The sequence below is a fragment of the Triturus cristatus genome, chromosome 2_2 (assembly GCF_964204655.1).
Source record: "Triturus cristatus chromosome 2_2, aTriCri1.1, whole genome shotgun sequence".
In the NCBI taxonomy this organism is placed as follows: Eukaryota; Metazoa; Chordata; class Amphibia; order Caudata; family Salamandridae; genus Triturus; species Triturus cristatus.
Genome location: NC_140582.1, coordinates 75,497,623 through 75,516,113, shown reverse-complemented (window position 1 = coordinate 75,516,113; position 18,491 = coordinate 75,497,623). Strand labels below are relative to the sequence as shown.

General features: G+C 43.6%; 1 protein-coding gene across 4 annotated transcripts in view; it reads right to left on the bottom strand.

Annotated features, from left to right (window-relative positions):
• LOC146861881 (uncharacterized) overlaps positions 1-18,491 on the bottom strand; it is a 133,124-nt gene that overhangs the window by 37,495 nt on the left and 77,138 nt on the right. For 2 of the 4 annotated variants that reach the window (XM_085641052.1, XM_085641054.1), the window contains one exon: positions 12,741-12,863. In XM_085641052.1, coding sequence (XP_085497178.1) covers positions 12,741-12,863 — 123 coding nt within the window. The remainder of the gene's footprint in view (positions 1-12,740; positions 12,864-18,491) is intronic. The other 2 variants (XM_085641053.1, XM_085641055.1) reach the window with 1 other exon arrangement.

The following is an 18,491-nucleotide window of genomic DNA, read 5'->3' as shown; positions in this document are numbered from 1 at the left end:
CTGAAACGCTAGGCGACACCTAAAAAGGGCCTTGACACCATGGGAGGCGTCACCAGTAGCCGCTAAAAGCCCTACAGCCAAACCCCATCTATTTTATACTCACGTAAGACTTGCAGAAAATAAAAAAAAACAAAAAAACTTGTACAAAGAAACAAAGACGGAGATCTAACATTTACAGACCCTAGACAACAAGCGCACCTCCTTTCCTTCTGTGTGTGTGTGTGTGTGTGACCACCAATGTACAAAGCAGTCTGGATGGGCCGTACGAAAAAAATACAAGGTGGTAACAAAAAAGCACAAAATCCAATCAGAAAATAGTAAACAAGCTACCAACACACCCTCCTACATCACGGGAAACAAAGATGGCGTGGCCCAGTCCAGATGGGCCATCCCAAAAAGCGACAGGGCGGTAACCAAAAAGCAAGATTCCCAATCACAAGCCAGCGTTTACCCTAAACTAGGATGCCAGCCAATTGAAAACTTGTCCTTCTAAAATATCGATTACTATAGCTCTTGCAGAGTGAGCAGCGCATGCGCGCTGCAACGCTAGGCGAGACCTAAAATGGCCACAAAATGAGACACAGGTTCGCAGCACTACGGTGCTGGAGTGGGTGTTGGCAACGGAACAGCACATTAGAATCAGAAGGAAAGAGAAAAGGATTGTCGAAAAACTTGCAGAAGGGCTCGAAATAATAAGGGTGCCGACAGATTCTCCTGATGCCAGGCTACCGTGAGAAAGAATAAAGAGAGAAATAGCACTGGTGGTGATGGCATCGCATTTAATGAAAATGTATAACGGATCAATATGAGACCTTGCAGCTATCTTGAGTATGATTGACAGTTTGGCAGACGGAGTAAAGGCAGTCAGATTGGCAGAGGACTTTACGCCTGCCATCCTGCCTTTACTCTTCTTTGATGGTCCTGTGGTAAAGTCTTTGGGTTTGTATGAACCTCTGTCACGGACCCTTACACCAAACTTTTAAACACTTTTCTTTTCTGTAAACAAACTACTTAGTGGGAGTTTATTTATGTAAAAGAAAACACTAGCAGCCTTGACATTCCGTAAGTTTTTTTCCATGGTGTGGGTCATTTGTTTGATGTTTACGATTCCTCACCACCCGGATATTCCTGGCGTTGAATGCATTAGAAAAAAAAATCCAGAGGACCACCCACCCACTCTAAATAGGGCAGACAGTCGGATGGCTTATCTCCGGCCATCAGAGAAGGGTTTACGCTGACTGAGGAAAGTTTTTGCCGGTGGAATAAACCTGGGGGTGAGGTGCCATTTTTATAGGATTTCCTAGTCATTGGGTGGGGGTGAAACGTTAGCCTCCGTTTGTCTTTAATGAAATCAAGATTCTCCCTGCATAATAATTGGAGAATCGTCATTCCTGGACACTTCCTAACCGATGAGCAGAAAGTCCTCAGGAGCAACCCTTTGCCCTTTTGCACCACAACCTATTTGTCTTACTGCAAATATACCACAGTGCACTATTCTTAGTGAAAACCAACATAGTAGAACTCTTCTGTCCTCGCGGCTGTCCCAATTGTGTGTATGTCTAGGAAAATGAGCATGTAGTGTAGTTCCTATATCCCTGATAGGCTCTGCGCATTGGAATAATATACACTATAGTTTTGACATAGGACTGAGGTCAGTATGTCTCTATCAAGTACATTAAACTTAATTACTTGTGTGTGCCAGCTAACTCAGAGGTCACTAGAGACTTCTCGAATATACAAGAAGGGATTAGTTTCTGACAACCGCATAAAATTGACAATTTTGTTTCCCTTAGAGTCGGAACAATCTCAGAACCGTGGAAACAATAGATAACAGTTTCACTCAGTCAATCGTGCATGCTTCGTTTCTACAGAGTTGCAAAGAAATAGAGAGACAGGCGTTTCAATAAAAAGGGTTTATTGAACAGTCTTATTTCTCATGCAAGAGATATGAACTGCTACAATCGTAAGACAGGATGCGAAGTACAATACGTACAGGTTTAGCAGTAAGATAAAATAATACTGCAATAGCATGGTTTGTAGCTATGACATATCTTCGTAAAAATACATACATAAATAACACAGGCTAAAATGTGAATACTCATCTGATGCTTCTAAATAGTTCTACCCCAGTGTACCTTACCTAAGTGTAGTAAAAGGATGATTCGTTCCTTCCAAAAAAGATTATTTTGACAGACAGCAGTCACACTACACTTGTAGTTCCAGAGCTACGTCTGATTTTGGGGGCCTTGTCATCCTAGTGGATTGCATAATACTACTGCAATCCATAGGTGAAATTTACCTTTCCATGCCACTGGTGTGTTTTCCTACACCATATACTATTCCCTGACTGAGAAGTTAAATATGCCAATTGGGCATTAGACAATTTTACCATGTTTTAGAGGACATGGAACATACACCAAGGACTGGACAGCACTACCCCCAGTGTGCAGAGTTAAAACAGCAATGCCAGATAGAAGAAAACTGTGAGTGATTACACACAAAGAGGGATTTTCTCTCTAGTGCTGTGCTACTCTCTTAGCACTGTTGGCTTTTATGAGCCGATCATCTAGATACAGAAAAATCACAGGTGGGCTGCCTCTACTGCCTTGCATTTTGAATGTCCAAGGAGCAGACTTTTGGGCAAAGGGATGAATTGCATTGTGGTAGTGTGATGTTCTTGCTACAAATCTCAGTAATTTTCGGTGTCGTTTTGCTAGTGGAATGTGGAAGTAGGAATCTTGCAGATCTGCATTACACATACAGTACCCATGTCAGATGCGGAAATATTTTATGGGGTACTAATAAATTGAGTATTTTCACGTGCTGCCCAGCAAAAAAATTAACACCAGTCTGATTTACTTATTTGGACCTTTTTCTAAAACAGAAATTATCTTGAGTAAAGCCACACCCCATGTGGGGAAGGATCAGGTTACATAGCACATTTCTTCAGCAATATAGAGTACTCCTTCCGCAGGTCGGCGAGGTAGAATTGCTATGCCAGCTTTGGTGAAACAAGCAAAGGAGCTGCTTGAAATATATTGAATATTTATTTCTGACAAGCAGAGGAGGTGTTTGAAATATATCGAAAATATCTGACAATAGTCAGTACCCATTTGTCATTTAAATTTTTTCCCCACTCTTTCTCCTCCTTCCACCCTGCTCTATATTGGAGCGGATAGCAGGGTCAGAGGAATAGTTAGTGAATAAGAATGTGGCCTAACGGCTAGAGTGGTCGACCTCGAAGCTGGGAAACTGGGTTAGAGTCTCAGCACAGACGCTCAACATCCTGTGACTATGGGCAAATCACTTAATCACCCTGGGCCTACCAAAAATGAATGTGTCCGTTTGTAACGTAACTGGTGCTTAAGTAAAGCACTCTGATACCTTCAGGTCGAGTTCGCACTATATAAAACTAAAAAAAAAAGACATATATTATTTTTTAAACGTGGTCACCCTGAACAGTTGGCCGGTTGGGACTGGCCAGACTTGTTCTTGAATTCTCTAGTCTGATGGTAAGGTTACCTTTAGCTGCTGATTTTGTTACTTCTGTTGCTTCAGATAGGGCCAAAGAGGGTACTAAACTTTCAGGAAAGTATAAAAGTGGTGGCTTCTCTGTCTCTACTGGTGTTTGAAGAACTTCTCTCCAGAGATCCAAGTTCAGAGTCTCTGCCTCATTTTTCATACTTCATCTCCTCTCTTTACCCTGGTGTCTGGGTGTTTTCTGAATAATGAAGCGCCAGAAAATGATAGGTTGAGTCTTAAGCTGAGCATCAGCCTTAACAGAAGAGATAAGGTCATCTTCCCAAACCATTTCTTCAAAATCCTGCCTGCTATGCTTAAGCATTTTTTGGAAAATTATTTAAGTCCATCCCAGACTTTCCAGCCTAAACAATCAGTAGCAGTAGCTGCCTTCAGTGCTGTGGCAACAGTTCCACACATCTTGTCTGTAACGTCCATCCTCTCAGTTTCCCTGTTTCCCTACTGGGAGGTGCCACATTTTCAGGGGCTGAATGATGTCTCCTTACTGCAGAGATTATGGAGACTGGCTTAGGGTCTGTTTTTAAGACGTCAGATGTCTGTGGAGGTGGCTTGTACTTCTTGAGCAGGCAAGGAGTTGAGGCTTTTACGGAGGGTGGAGTGCGGAATTCTTATTTAGACATCTCTAGTTAATCTGGTACCAGAGGTAACACGAGATCTTGGTGATTCTCAGTTCTGGAGAGTTTGACTGATGAATGGCAACTATGTTGGTAAAGACTCCACTGGTATGTTCCATTTGGAGGTTTCTGGCACTAGAACATCATGGAAAGTGGAAATGTCCACTAAGTGGACTCTCAAAAGTGAACCAGCAGAAGATGTAGCAGTGCAGGAGATCTCATGTCCTGATCGCCAGAGTAAGAAAGACATTGATGGCATAAGAGATCTGGCATGCCCACACTTTTTTAGCATATGGGGTGAACCTAAATCCATGAAAGAGGCCATTTAATTGGGATACTGCCAACCAGAGATGGTCTGGGTGGCCAAATTAGTTTCCTCATAGGCGGTATGAAAGTCTACCTTGACACCACCTTTACCTTGGTGCTCATGAAATTTTTTGGATTGGCTCATAGAAGGTAATAGTCTTATTCTCTTCTGAGAAGTAAAATCCTTCTCTAGTGTGAAAGTTAAAATTGAAAACCTCAGCTTTGAATTGGGCAACATCAAACAGTGTCCTGGCGGCATTGGCACTGATGGCGATTGGTGTAGTGACATTGAGTTAAATGGGTCAGTGTATGACTAGAGTGCTTAGTCATTGAAGACTTGCTAAATTGATGCTGAAGGTGTTTTGAGGTCATTTCAGTTCTTAACACTGAACATGTCAGGCTGAGACTTTAGCTGATGTCAAAGTCTTTCACGCCAACCAGGAACCACACTCATGGGAATGAGGATGTCTGGGTCTCCTTTTTCTGACCTAGGATCTGCCGCTCTGAGTGTCCTTAGGGGTTGTAGGCACAAGTGTTGTGAAACCTGGACGTTCTCTCCAGGGCCCATTGGCTCTTATTCCCTCTCTTTTTCCCTTGTGTATTCTAACTTCCCATTAAGTCGGATGCCCTCCCTGTCTTTGAGGGTCCTTTACTACATCTTGTTTTGCAGAACCTGCATTCCTTTAAGGAAAAGGGAAGATGGTAAGCAAACCACACAAAAAGGTGTTTGTCTGTGGCAGCCTTCTTTTAACAGTATGGGTTTGCAAGTATATTGGGTTATTAGTCGAGGGGAGTAAGTACCTACCTCAAGTAATAATCACAATCCTTACCAGGGTGACCCACTAAAGTCACTAAATAAACTTGAGCACAAGCCCCTGGTAGTTTTGGCACAGAGACGACAGGCTTAGGTTAGAGGCAATCTGTAAAGTATACATTCAATACTAAAACAGTAGTAATGTTGAAAAACAAAATAATAACAATCCCAACACCAAATTGACAAAAATCAAATAAATGGAACCACAGACATGAATTGTTAAAGTTTTAGGTAGAAATAGCACCAAGAACCGCAAAGTGCCAATGATAGTTAATGGTCGCAGTAGAACAGCGTTAAGGCGCAACTAACACTGACCGCAATGGAGCAAGGGTTGTGTTCAACAATAAGGTTTGTTCTGGTCAAACTCTTCTGACTTAGTCTGTTAAGTCCCAATCAACCACCGGAGTACACTTATAAAGCCCCAGGCCCTTTGGGAGGTACATAGAGACTTACACAGTGTCAGTATAAGCCAACAGTAGGGTCCAGTCAAGGGCCACTTGCAACTAGTCAGCTAGGTACTTCCAGGAAAAGGCCTCTTGCAACTTGTTGTCTCCCTGTAGCCACACAGGAGATCAGTCAGCTGACAGAGTCCACTTTTTTTTCCTGGGTAGAAGAAGGAGTAGGTCCAATTCTTTGGGGCTCCTCTCAGGTCTCAGATAGGATGGTTAGACCTATTCTGATCTTCAGCATGTCCAGAAAGTGTTCTGAAGTGGGTGATTAAAGGAGCCCCATTTATGTCTGGCACCAGCTAAAGGCTGGGTGTGACTCCATGGGTATGCCCTAACCAATGGGCTAAATGTTCACTGGGACAATCTTACCCCACTATTTCAGTAGGCGTGTTTATCTTCCTGCAAGCAGGCCCAAAATGCAATGTGTCAGGGCATTTTCTAGAAGGTGAAAGTCTTCAGATATTTTGGGCTTTGAGTGCTGGGGGTGAGAATGGGGAGTGTACTATGGTAATTCTAGTGTCTTCCCGCATCTAACACTAAAATCCAGTTTGAGGCAGGCTCTGTAACCACAAAAAACCCAAAAGCAGAAGTCTGTTAGAATAAAAGCAGGGCCCTTCAGCAACCACACAGAGGATCCACAAAAAATGTCTAGGCAATCTGTTTGCTCTCTTTCAAGTATGCCTCAAGTGTTACATGTGGCTCAACAGACCAGTCAAGCAGGATTTCACAGTGCGGTGTCACAGGATACCCACAGCCCCCACTCTGAATATTCTGCTGAGCTCAGAGAAGTAATTTCTGCCCAGTCAGGTCGGGTTATCGTTTGCTCCTGGGAGGCATTTCACACCTCTTTCACACCTACTGAAGGCCGAGCACAGTCTGAGGGCTGGCAGAGCTTTCTGTCAGTTCAGGCAGGTGAAGGGTAACGTTCTAACAGTTACTTTTCCTTAATATATATTTAACAATCTGACTTCATTATTAAATTGGTGTTTTAATAAATAGTAAAAAATTGAGTTTTAAATAATTTTCTAGCTGGTTCCTTTTCCAAGTTAGCAGAATTAGTATTTTAAGCTATACTCTGGTTTACTTCATATGATAGCTAGGCATGGCCCACTTTTAAATATCATGCACCCTACCTTGCTGGGAATTAAGGCTTAGACAGGGTGACTTAATAATATTGAAAAGGGAAGTTTTAACCTGTCAAAAATTATTATAACAGGTTATACTGAAGATTTTACACTGTAGCAGGTATGCAATACAGGGTAGGCCTGAAGTGAGGTTTACCAGGTCACCGTAGTGGGTAATGGATTGCACAATAGGTGCTGCAGTCCACTAGTGGTATTAAACTTTCAGGCCCTGGGTGCACTTTCTACACCACATACTAGGCACTTATAGGGAATTTGAATAAGCTACTTCAACCGTGTTTAAAGGGGAAGTACAGGCACTTTTACTTCAGGTTAACAGGGGTAAAGGGCACAGAGCTCCAAAGCCAGCAAAGAAGATCGGGCAAAATTCTGGGGTGACCACACAGAAGGTAGATTTCTTACAGCGTTCTAAAAGGACTCCTGTGGCGCTGATAACCTTGGACTTGACTGGGTAGAGTGGTATTCCCTCCGCAACTGAACTGCTGTCTCTGAAACGTTTTCAGGATTGTAGCTTTAATAGCAGCCATAGATTTAGATGTCTGAGTATCTTTCATGATTTTCTCTAGCATCTCATCGACCTGAGGGCCGAAGAGATGTTCTACATCAAATGAAAGATTGAGAAGGTGCTGTTGCCCCTCTGGCCTGAACCCCACGGTCTGTAGCTACACATCGTGCCGCAGGAAGATACTTATGCTGATGAGCCACAAAGCAATAGCTGCTGCATTTAGGGCATAGCGGATGTTAGCTTAGAGATAACCTCTGGCCCACAAACTCTTGTATCCCTTGCCTATGGGCTTCTGGGAGGTGCTTTACCAGTTCCTCCATCTCCTCTCAATGGAATCTATATCGGGGTAGGAGGCCCATAGAATTAGCGATGCGCTAATGAGTTCCAGCTGCATCAATACACGCGTGCTTCTAATCCGACAGAGGGATTTCACCTAGCACCTGTGCTGAAGCAGGTTTCCTTGCTGTTTACACAGCAAGTGAGCCTAGGGTAACCTAACTGCGAATGTAGGGCCAGAGGATGAGGCCTTGAATTTTTTGTTCAATCTAGGTATGACAATCTTAGCCTTAACTGGCTCCTGAAGTTGTCTGTGGTGATCTTCAACATGCCTTTCAGTATGGAAAGGAATTACACCATTCTCTCAGTTTTGGAAAGCGTCTCTACAGAGAAGTAACCCTCATCTTAAGGGATGTGCATGTCCATTTTGTGGTGTTGGGCATCCCTCTGAACGAATTGGTAGTGTCTGACATCGGCAATGAAGATGGTTTCTGCATCAGTTTTGCAGCTGCTTTTGAGGTTTTTGGCATCGATCTCAACTCAGGAGGATACTCACTGCCTTGGATCGATGCAGAGTTACCAGCTGGTGTGGCTTGATGCTTTTGGACGCAGGCTCAGAAGGTGTTAATCCCGGTCTCGAGGTCAACCAGCTGTTGAAGCTGAACCAGAAGGTTTTGCCTTTTATGGCTTGGCTCAGGGTTCGATGCCCGACTCCCATGGGAGCGGCGCTGTGCTTTGGCCTGGGCACACTTTTGGGGGTTGAGGCTTTGTTAGCTAGCCTTTGGGCAATGAGCTGCAAACCTGGTTGTGGATCTGGTTTAAAGGCAGTAAGGTTTAAGAATTGGAGATGTGGCTTTGTCTGGATTATCTTTGGAGGAGTTGGAGAAGCCCAGCCTTTTTCTCTGTGGTAACTGTCTTCTTACAGCCGATGGCAAGGCAGAAGTTGCAGGAGGTGTCCTCATAGTTGGTGGGAAAAAAAGATTGCAAACTACGTACTGGTCGGACCACAGACTTATGTTCCATATCCTCCCCTGGAATTTCTGATGACAATAGCCATATTTGTTGAAGTTTGTGCTCGGTGATCAGTGCCAGAGTTTGGGAAGCTGAAGGTTTCGACCTGGAATCACTGAGGAAGTTATTGTGCAGAGGTTTGCAGCTGTCTTCTGAAAAGTAGCGGGAACGTATTGGTCTCAGAGCTATTACTCGAAACATCCAAACCCAATGGCAGAAGAAAACAAACTGAAGTGGAGCCTGACTCCTTATGTATTGTGGACTATGGGAAGAGTCACAACAGGTCTTGTGATTCTGAGTTCTTTGAACAAAAACGTCTGTGCACAACACCAAATGGCAGCAGCATGCAGAGCATGTGTATCTACAGCCACACATTCTACGAATATATATATATATATATATATATATATATATATATATATATATATATATATATATATATATATATATATATATATAGATGTAGATAGAGATGTGAGGTGTTCCGGGGTTCCCACACACACAGTGGAATTATTTTAGTGTTTATCACATTAAAAAAAACAGTATTTCTGCATTCATTCATATTTATGGCGTGAAGATAATACCATGACTTTGCTGGTGCTAACAAGTATTGATTTCCTTTACAGTACAGGGGTATAACCGTTATTTCTTGATTCATTGAATACAAATGTTTTCAGTCTGCCAATTTGTAAATTAGTTGTCTATTGGGCTCTCACAGCAACTTGCATCAATTACTATATGTTTTTAAATACTGATGCACATTCAACAACTCAAGCACATCATATAATAACACCTACTCGATTAACTGCTTCATCTCAACCATATCAACCCTAAGGAAGTTACAACCCATTCTGTTACCAATTAAGAGGGATATGGAAACTCTGGTGGCCGATTCTTTCCTCTTAAGCCTCCATCCCCTTATTCACAGCCATTCACATGGAGTCAGAAAAGGGCTACTGCCCCATACATATTATTAATGCAGGAGGTGCTTTTGCTACTCCGTGTGAATGGTAATTTTCTGCTGCAATGCTTTCAACATTAGTAGTCTGTAAAAACACATTTTTATATATTTTTCGTCTACATGTCAATTCAACAACCATACATATAATAAACACCATCTACCTTAAAATTCTGTACCATCCATGATAACCAGTATTGATCTACATATATTAGGTCTATAAACATTAGACCTTTATCAGGGAGAGACAAAAGTTACAAACATGTGCTGGTTCAACTGCCGGTATTTGATGTTGCACCCAGGGTGATGTTGCATATTGTTCATTCCATATTCTCCCCTAAGCATTTTCTGACTACAGCACCCATATTTCATAAAGGATTGAGCCTGGAGGTCAGTGCCAAAGTTCGAGTTGCGGGACGCTGAAGGTCCACAACCATGATTTGCTGAGAAAGCACTTGTTCTGAGGTTTGCCGGTTGTCTTCTGAATAATTTGTCTTGAAGTGCTGAAGAGCTAGGCCCGAATAGTAAGGACAAAGTACTCAATACATTCAAACCTAATGACAGAAGCAAAAAATGTATGTGGATCCTGTGTCCTCGTGCATTGTGGACTGTAGGAGGAGCCACAACAAGTCTCGTGATTCTGAGTTCTTCGAAAAAACTAGCTCCAAACCCAACACTACATCGCAAGAGTATGTACATCTTTTTTAAATGTAGAGGTCTAGGGGATTGTTCTGATTTCTGGCAGGAGAGCATTCCATATCATCGGAGCAAGACCGGAGGAGGTGCGGTTGTAGGTTCCCTTCTTTTTGAACTTAGGTGGTTTCAGCAGTAAAGTGTTTGAACTTCTTGGGGTGCGATTCCCACTTGATAGTTCAAGTTTATTTGCCAGGTAAATGGGCGTGTTCTGATGCAGTGCTTTGTGCGTCCTGGTATTGAGGGAAAGCCAGTTTGGTTGGATTAGATCAGGTATGAAGTGGTCACGCTTTCTTGAGCTGGTGATGACTCTGGCAGCAGAGTTCAGAGTGGCCCTTAAAGGGGGTAATTTAGCTTTGGGCAGCTTAGCCAGGGTCGCAATTCTGTATTCTAAACGGGAGATAACAAGGGATTTGACAGCTTGTTGCAGGTCAGTGGGCAACAAGAACGGTTTGATTTTCCTTAATGTGCAGAGTTGGTGATTGGCTCCTCTTGTTGTCACACTGTTGTGATCCTGCATATTCAGGCATTTGTCCAGGATTTGGCCAAGTGATCTAGTGGAGGGTGCAGTTGAGGGCTGTTAGTTGTTTGAGCCAGTACTGAAAGGGTGCATAATGAGTGTGGAGGGCAAACAAAAGGAATTCAATTTTGAGTGTATTAATCAAAAGTTGGTTGTGAGATAACCATTGTTAGGTTTTTAAAAGAGCATAGTTTAGAGTACTGATGTCGTCCGGTGAAGGAATTTTCATATACAATTGAGTATCATACGCCTACATAGGATATTGTAAGCTAGTCCGTTTCGGAATTTCGGTAAGAGGTTCCAGATATAGGTTGGAAAGAGTTGGTGAGAGTGCGGATCCTTGTGGAACTCCAATTGAGACCGGCTTACTGTTGGAAAGGTTGTGGTTGACTTTGATTCTTTGGTTTACCTCGTTATTTCAAAGTAGAACTCAATTTAAGACTATGCAGATCTGAAGTGGTCCAGGCTCCCCACACACCGGGGAATTATTCTAAGTCTAATTCTAAACCTGATGTTTATGGATCCAGTCTATTTTTATGAACTTCTGCATACAATAGAAAATAAAACATACAACCACGCCTACAACCCGGACGCTGGCATCATGGAAGTAAAATAGAACAAATAACCCCACTTGACGTTCTCACCACTCATTCCCCACACTCATACGGTGACAAGAGGGATTTCTAACTCTTAGCCCCACAATGATTTCAGAGAATTTGTTTCTCAACCCTGATTCTTGATGCTTCCGTGCTCCTACCTTGCACAGATTTAATTCAATATAAATAGGTTCAAGCTGTAGGCTGTGATACATAAGACTTTTAAGTATTCAGAGCACATTAATTCAGTGAGTTCTGTCGACTAAAGCGTTATAAAGAGTGACCACACTTCTTGGAAGACTTCTTTACAGTGCAGTGGTACTTGAGTTATTTAACACAAATGCTTTTTATTCTGACAATCTGATGTTCTCAGTGTTTCATTAGTCCATGGCACCTTTGTCTCTCATGATTGTGTTGAACAGAGATCGGGCTAGCACATATGTGTTTTGATCTTTCTGCTGTGACAGGCTTGGGTCTAAGCCAAAGCCAGATCAGAGAGAGAATGTGGAGAAAAGCCAACAGGGAGAGTGAGAAATGGACTGAAGCACATTGAAGAGGATTATGAGCGTACAATATAGGTCCTGACAAACGTGAAAAATGTATTAAAAAGTTATAAATCTCACAAGCACATCATGCTCCTCTCAAGACTTCAAGGATGAACCAACAGTCAATGACACATGCTAATAGAGAGTTAACTTTTAGAAATCAGGTGCACAAGAGAAAGCTGAGTGAGGTCAGAATTACATAGCCACTTTCCTTGATAACTATACGTTTTTAAATACCAATGCATGTTCCACAACTAAAGCACTGCAAATAATAACACTTACTTAACTAAATGCTTCACCTCATCCATATCTCATATGCAGATCAACCCTCGGGAAATCAAAAGCAATCCTAATAGCACACAATAAACACAAGAAAAAATTGAAAGCCGATTCTTCCTTCACATGCCTACATCCATGTATTAAGAGCCATTTACAGGGAGTCATAAAAGGACTTCAGCTCCATAAATATTAATGCAGCAGGTACTTTTGCCACTCCCTGTGATTTTCTGCTGCAATGTTCACCTTTGTAAAAGCACATTTGTTAATTTCCGGTATACAGGTCACTTTAACAACCACACATATAATAAACACCTTCTAGCTAAATTCAGTACCTTTTATAATAGCTAGCTTTGATCTACTACTCCATAAACATTTAAGATTTGTGTCCTGCTGAAACACATATCACAGTTGTTATATATGGTGTAATGAGCGTGTAGAGATGATTATTTTAAGTAATGGGTTAAAACAGTAAACATATGAATTAACACATACTCTCTTTATCACCTGTGCTTAAGGAATCATTTCGGACTCTTCCTTTGTCTCTAGCATTATTCTGGTGTTGGGTTTCTTCTATTTTTGTTCTGAATAACACTTCTGTATTGATAATCGCCTCACCTGTCATAAAAAGAGCAAGCTATGATTTAGAATTTCTCAAGTGTATTGATTCGTATTAGGATTTCAGTCTTTATCTTTAATAATAGTTTTACACACAATAAGTTAGTTAGATATAGAAGACTTGCATATAAGACTGATAATAAACTAAATAATCAACAATTGATATAAAAACACATAATAATGCCAATTAAAATAGTATATACCCTATTAGGTATTTATTTGCATTTCTTTTTCCGCTGTTTTCAATAACAATATACTGTTACCATTACAGAACCCTGAATAACCCATCAGAAGGATGACAGAACTACTGCATATCTATAGAGGTATCTGATTTTCAGATAACCTTAATAAATCAGAAATTCTGGTAGTGGGTCTCCAAATAGAGGCATAAGAACGAATAGATACAATATCACCTTTTCTGATGGGCAAAAGGGAAACATGCGATACTTTGGAATAATTGTACTTCTAACACCACGCATTCAGGGCTTAAGTAGGGAACATTATCCTAAATGAATAGATATTAAAAGTGAGCTGAGGTGTTTGGTGTATGTATTGATTAGTGAGACTGAGCAGCAAAGCCTGCCAATTCCTGTTCCTGCAGGCTCCCTCAGCCTGCCAAATCCTGCAGCCTCACCCACTAGTGATAGGAGAGGCAATATACTGTCACACGACCATAAACATGTGCAATAGGTCAAACACTCGCATACCAGTCACTAGAACAATCTCATGCTCAGCAGTTTTATTCCTTGCTCGGTGCAAACAGCAGTGCTTCCCCACTTGCTACAGACAGCAAGGCTATTTCAAAATTGTGAAATATATCAGAGCTATCCCTCACCCAGCTGACTGATACCTCATTATTCTGTTGAGATAACAAAGCAATCCTTCAATTGTTGGACAGCAGAGCTAACTCTTGCTTGCCACAGACAGTAGTGATATTCCTCGCATACATCAGATAGGAAACCTATTGATTACATTGTGCCAGCAAAGCTATCCCTTGCTCCTCTGACAGATAACTCACACACTGTAGATGGTAGGCCTATCCTTAACCTGCCAGAGACAGTAGGACTATGCTTCGCTCCACTGATTTATTCCTAGCATGGTGCATACTTTTATTCATGTATCTTTTCATTTGATATTTTATCTACATCTATCAATCCAAATGAGCTCTCTTTGACAAGGATGCCTGAGCAACAGTGTAAGGGAGCAAAGAGCCTTGTGGACAAAAAAGAAACAAAAGACTCAAGTCAGGAGGAGCCAAGATGGCGATCGGGACGGCAGCGTAGGCTCCCGGCTCCGTGAACCTCCACATCCCGCACAGATATCCTGCATAAGATCCTTAGCCTGCGCTATATGCCCGTGTTGGTGGCTGAGAGCGGCAACCGATCGTGTGATTCTGAAGTTTCTGGCGGCGGTACCGCCGGAGAAATGTCCATTTGAAGTTTGCGGCCTGTGCAACCCTGGAACCGGGACCTCGGGTGGACAACATGGCCGGGCGGCAGTTCAACAACAGCGGCCATTGGTGACTGGGTGGAGTCGGAGTACCGGAGCGGTGCAAATATTGGCCTGAATTTCGCTGTGGTCATTCCTACCACTGAGCGTAGCGGAACGAGTGCATGCCCGGGGTGGCAATTCCAGGATTCTCCGGTAATTGCCTGAGCCTTCGCCGGTGAGCTGCCCGGACGCTGCCCGTAACGCGTCCCGATTTCCGCGGGCTGCTCCCGGATTTTCGCGGGCGCTGGTCCGTGGTGGGGATGACTGTCACCTGTGGCCACACACTGGATATATATTTTTGTCTGCCCCCGGAACCCTGTTTCCAGTGACATGGAACTTGATGCGCCTGTGCCTGAGTCCCGGTCCCAATCTGGGATGAACCTACCCGGCGGCCATCTTGCTAGGATGGAGTCTATCATCCTGTACACTGGGTCTCAGCAAGATTGGGAGTGTGTGCCTAAGAGGAGCGTAGCGGAGCGGGCGCCGGAGTACGGTGACCTTCTCGAAGCTCTCGGTGCCCTTCATTCCACCCTGGTTCACGGCGCCTCGGTATTGGGGAGAAAGCTTGATAGTGTTGCTTCAGCGTCGGAACAGTTGCGATCTGCCTGTCCCCAGGCACACAGGGACTTGTCACACTTCACACAGGAGGACAGTGTCGTGGCCGCCCCTGTGAATAGGGGAAAGCTGGAAACTTCGGACAATGTGCCAACGTGTGATCGGCTGGCTGTGGGTCCGGTCTGTTCCGGAGGTTTTGGATTTGAGCGGGGGGTGGTGGCTTTGTCCCACGCGCAACCTCCGGCGACCCAGGCAATATTCCAGCAACAGTCGCCTGCTCTGGCTGATTCCGCCTTCCTGGACCTTGTGTGCATTACAGATCCTGGGGCAGTACTGGGAAAGATGGTCCTCCATAATGTTGACTGTGTTGGTGTTCAGAGACGTCCACCCTACATGTGTGTGTCGCTTCCTGGTCTTTTTTGGACGCTCCTCTTCCTTGTAACATTGGACATGGCACTGGGTCGATGGGTATGCATGGGTGGATTCGCAAAGAGTGGCCAAGGATAAGGCTGATCCTTCAGAGGTTGTCATCTAACAGGCGGGCGGGCACAGGGGTTGCGTGCTCTCACGACATAACTAATATTGTAATAGGTGCATAATGCTCCCCATTTTTTCTTTGACATGGTCGATTTTGTGTTTGTTTACTGTTTGCTTAGGGGAGGAACATATTGTGCGGGAGGGAGAAGCCGGGGGCATGTTTTGAAGGCCCTCCTCCAGTTTATTAATACTCTCTTTACTCCCCCGTCTGGTGGGGTTTCCTTTCTTACTCCATTTTCTCTGTTTCTTCTATATTTCGGGTCTGGTTCCGGGGCGACAGGCACACTGCTGGGGGGGGGGGGGCCGTACTCATCTGCAGAGGTGCAGGGTGGGGGGTTGGGGGAGGGGATTCTTTAGTTTTTTACTTTGTTTCTATGGCCTCCTTTTTCTTCTCTTATTCTTCTTTGTCTTCTTTTCTGGGGTCAGCACGGTAGGTCTCCTTTGCTGCCAATCACTGCTTTTTTATGTGTGCCTCAATTTCCGTGGTGATTTCTGGGTCTTAGGGCAGGGGACTGCAGGCGCAAATGGCCGTGATATTCCTCCACATCCTGAACCTCCTGTTTTAGCGCCATTGCCTGGATAGATTGCTGTTTATTGTTGGCGTTTACTATTCTGCCTGCCATTTTTTGCTGCTGGGAAATTGTTTGGCACCTGATCCTTCTATCCCTTATTATAAAATGAAAACCTTTTGTATCCTGGTCCCTATTTGGGCTGTTCAGTGACCAAGAGTATGCTAGCATGGAGAATCTGCTCCCCGAGGTGCTGCCTGTGATTAAAATTTGCTTCTGTTACTCTGACTGCTTAGCGGCCGGCCCCGGGGGTTGTAGGCCCATACTTGTCTTTTGTTGAAATGTCAATAAAGGTTTTTACAAAAAAAAAAAAAAAAAAAAAAAAGACTCAAGTCAGGTGGGGCATGGAAAATAAGAGGAGAACATGGGGCACAGGAGACAGTGGAAGCTTCTAACAGAGTGACATGAGGGCAGGAAACGACAATCACCAGGACAACAGACCCGAGAACAAGAATAGGGCAAGAAGACAACAGATCTCTCGTGAGACAGGAAGACAAGATACTAAGCGAAGCAGACCTCCAACACATCGACGGGGCAAATCTTTCACGGATGGGCTACCAGATCATAGGTTTCTGATGGCAGAGACAGCGAAGTCATTGGAAAGCTTATGCCCCCCTTCATCTCTAAATAAGGAGATGGAACCACAGATTTGGCTGGGAGTGAGTAGGCTTGGACATGAAATTTCGCTCCACTTGCGGAGTTTTTCCCGCTCTGCGCATCATGTGGAGTTCCGCAAGGAGCAGAGTTTTTTCCTCGCTCATGCTCACCAACTTTAAGTTGGCGAGAAAGGAGTATCTTACTCCAGACCACCTCCCAGCAAGATTTCACAATGCCGAATGGTTGCAGATGACCACTACCGCTCTCGTTGAGAAGCCTTCCATTTGCTTTGAGGAAGCTGCTGCTCGGGTAGAATATCTATTCAATTGGCAGAAAGAAGTAGTGTCTTCCGCGCTGATTTTCTAGTGCGGGACAAACACCTGGCACTAAAAATGTGTTTGAACGGTGTGACCTAACCGAACGCACTCCGCTTGTGGAACTCCGCATAGTGCGGCATACTTTCTTGGGCACTTTGCGGAGTATCAACACTGCTAAGGCCTAGGTTTGAGGCCCACTCATTTACAGCGAAGCTGCTGCTCTTCCCTTAATCTGAAATAATGCAACCCAGACATGACAAAAGTGTCACAAATACTACATTAGAACGACTCTACCATGTGCAGGTCATCTGGAAGGGCACACAATATATTGTACATACAAGATAACACTGCCAAAGCTGACACAGGTTAGGCAGAGTCTGCAAGATTCAAATCCCCCTAACAGAATAGACTGCAGTGTTAACAAACGACCGTGTGACTCTAAAACACAAAGAAGTGAAAGAGTTAGCAAACACTATTCTATTTTGTATGTTGGAGAGACCTCTATTGCACAGGCCTTGCCTTCTGTATGGCTTTGGAGCACTGTCACATTTTGAGTACCTTCACAAAAATACATAAAGCACATCCTGATGTCCATGCCCCAGGCACAGTGCTGTTCTGTGCACAACACCTTTTGTTTTAGTTGCTCCTGTCACAGTCAAAATGTTCACTGCAAAGTGTTCTGCTGCTCTTTGGAGCCAGGTTTGAAAAACCTCTAAAAAAATGAATAGATATGTATCTCTGACACCCTCCATGAAAAAATGCTTTTATTTCATCCCTAATTAGAAAATACATTATTTCCCACTGTGGACAGTTCTGAGATGGTTCAACTTTCATGCGTGATTTCCATACATTTCCTCATACTTTGTTTCAATGCAACTCGTAATGATCATTGTAGGCATTCATGGGGCAATACGTTTCCTCACTATTTGCTTCCATGCAGCTTCTGTAGGGATAGGAAGATTTCAGTTCATTAGAGGAGTGTGGCTATGCCAATAAACAGTTAGTGTTCAATAAGTGGTTTTAGGCTAGAGCAATTTTGCTTCCAATTTCACAGGCCTGTTGTCAGGAGCTGGGTGCCTTTTCCAGCATGCCATCTGATAGTCCACTCAAACAAGGATACCAACAAGATCACCTGGGCGGTTTTGGCAGTCAGCAGCATGGCACCCCTTTGTCAGTACTCAATGTGTTGCAGTGTTCCAGTCCATGCGGTCTGACATGGAGTAGGGCAGCTCAGTACTGCAGAAATAAATGATGCCTTCAGAGATTACCAAGTATGGGTATAGTCGTACAGGATGTGCAAAAACCGGGAGAGGCCTGGCAGAGGTTATGCAAGGAAGTTGGACTGCATACAAGAGGAGTCCGCACAAGCAGCCCTGTGGAACACAACTATCTACAGATGGTGCCCTTGAACACGGGAGGCTCCCCTGTTGGTCCATTTGTAACAGTGAGCATTATGGGGGGTGGGGGCACTTGAGTCTTTATTGTACTATTTTTCATATGCAGAACTAGTATTGTTCTGGACTTTGCTTTGCGAGGGTTATATGGAGAGCTCTATTTAGGTT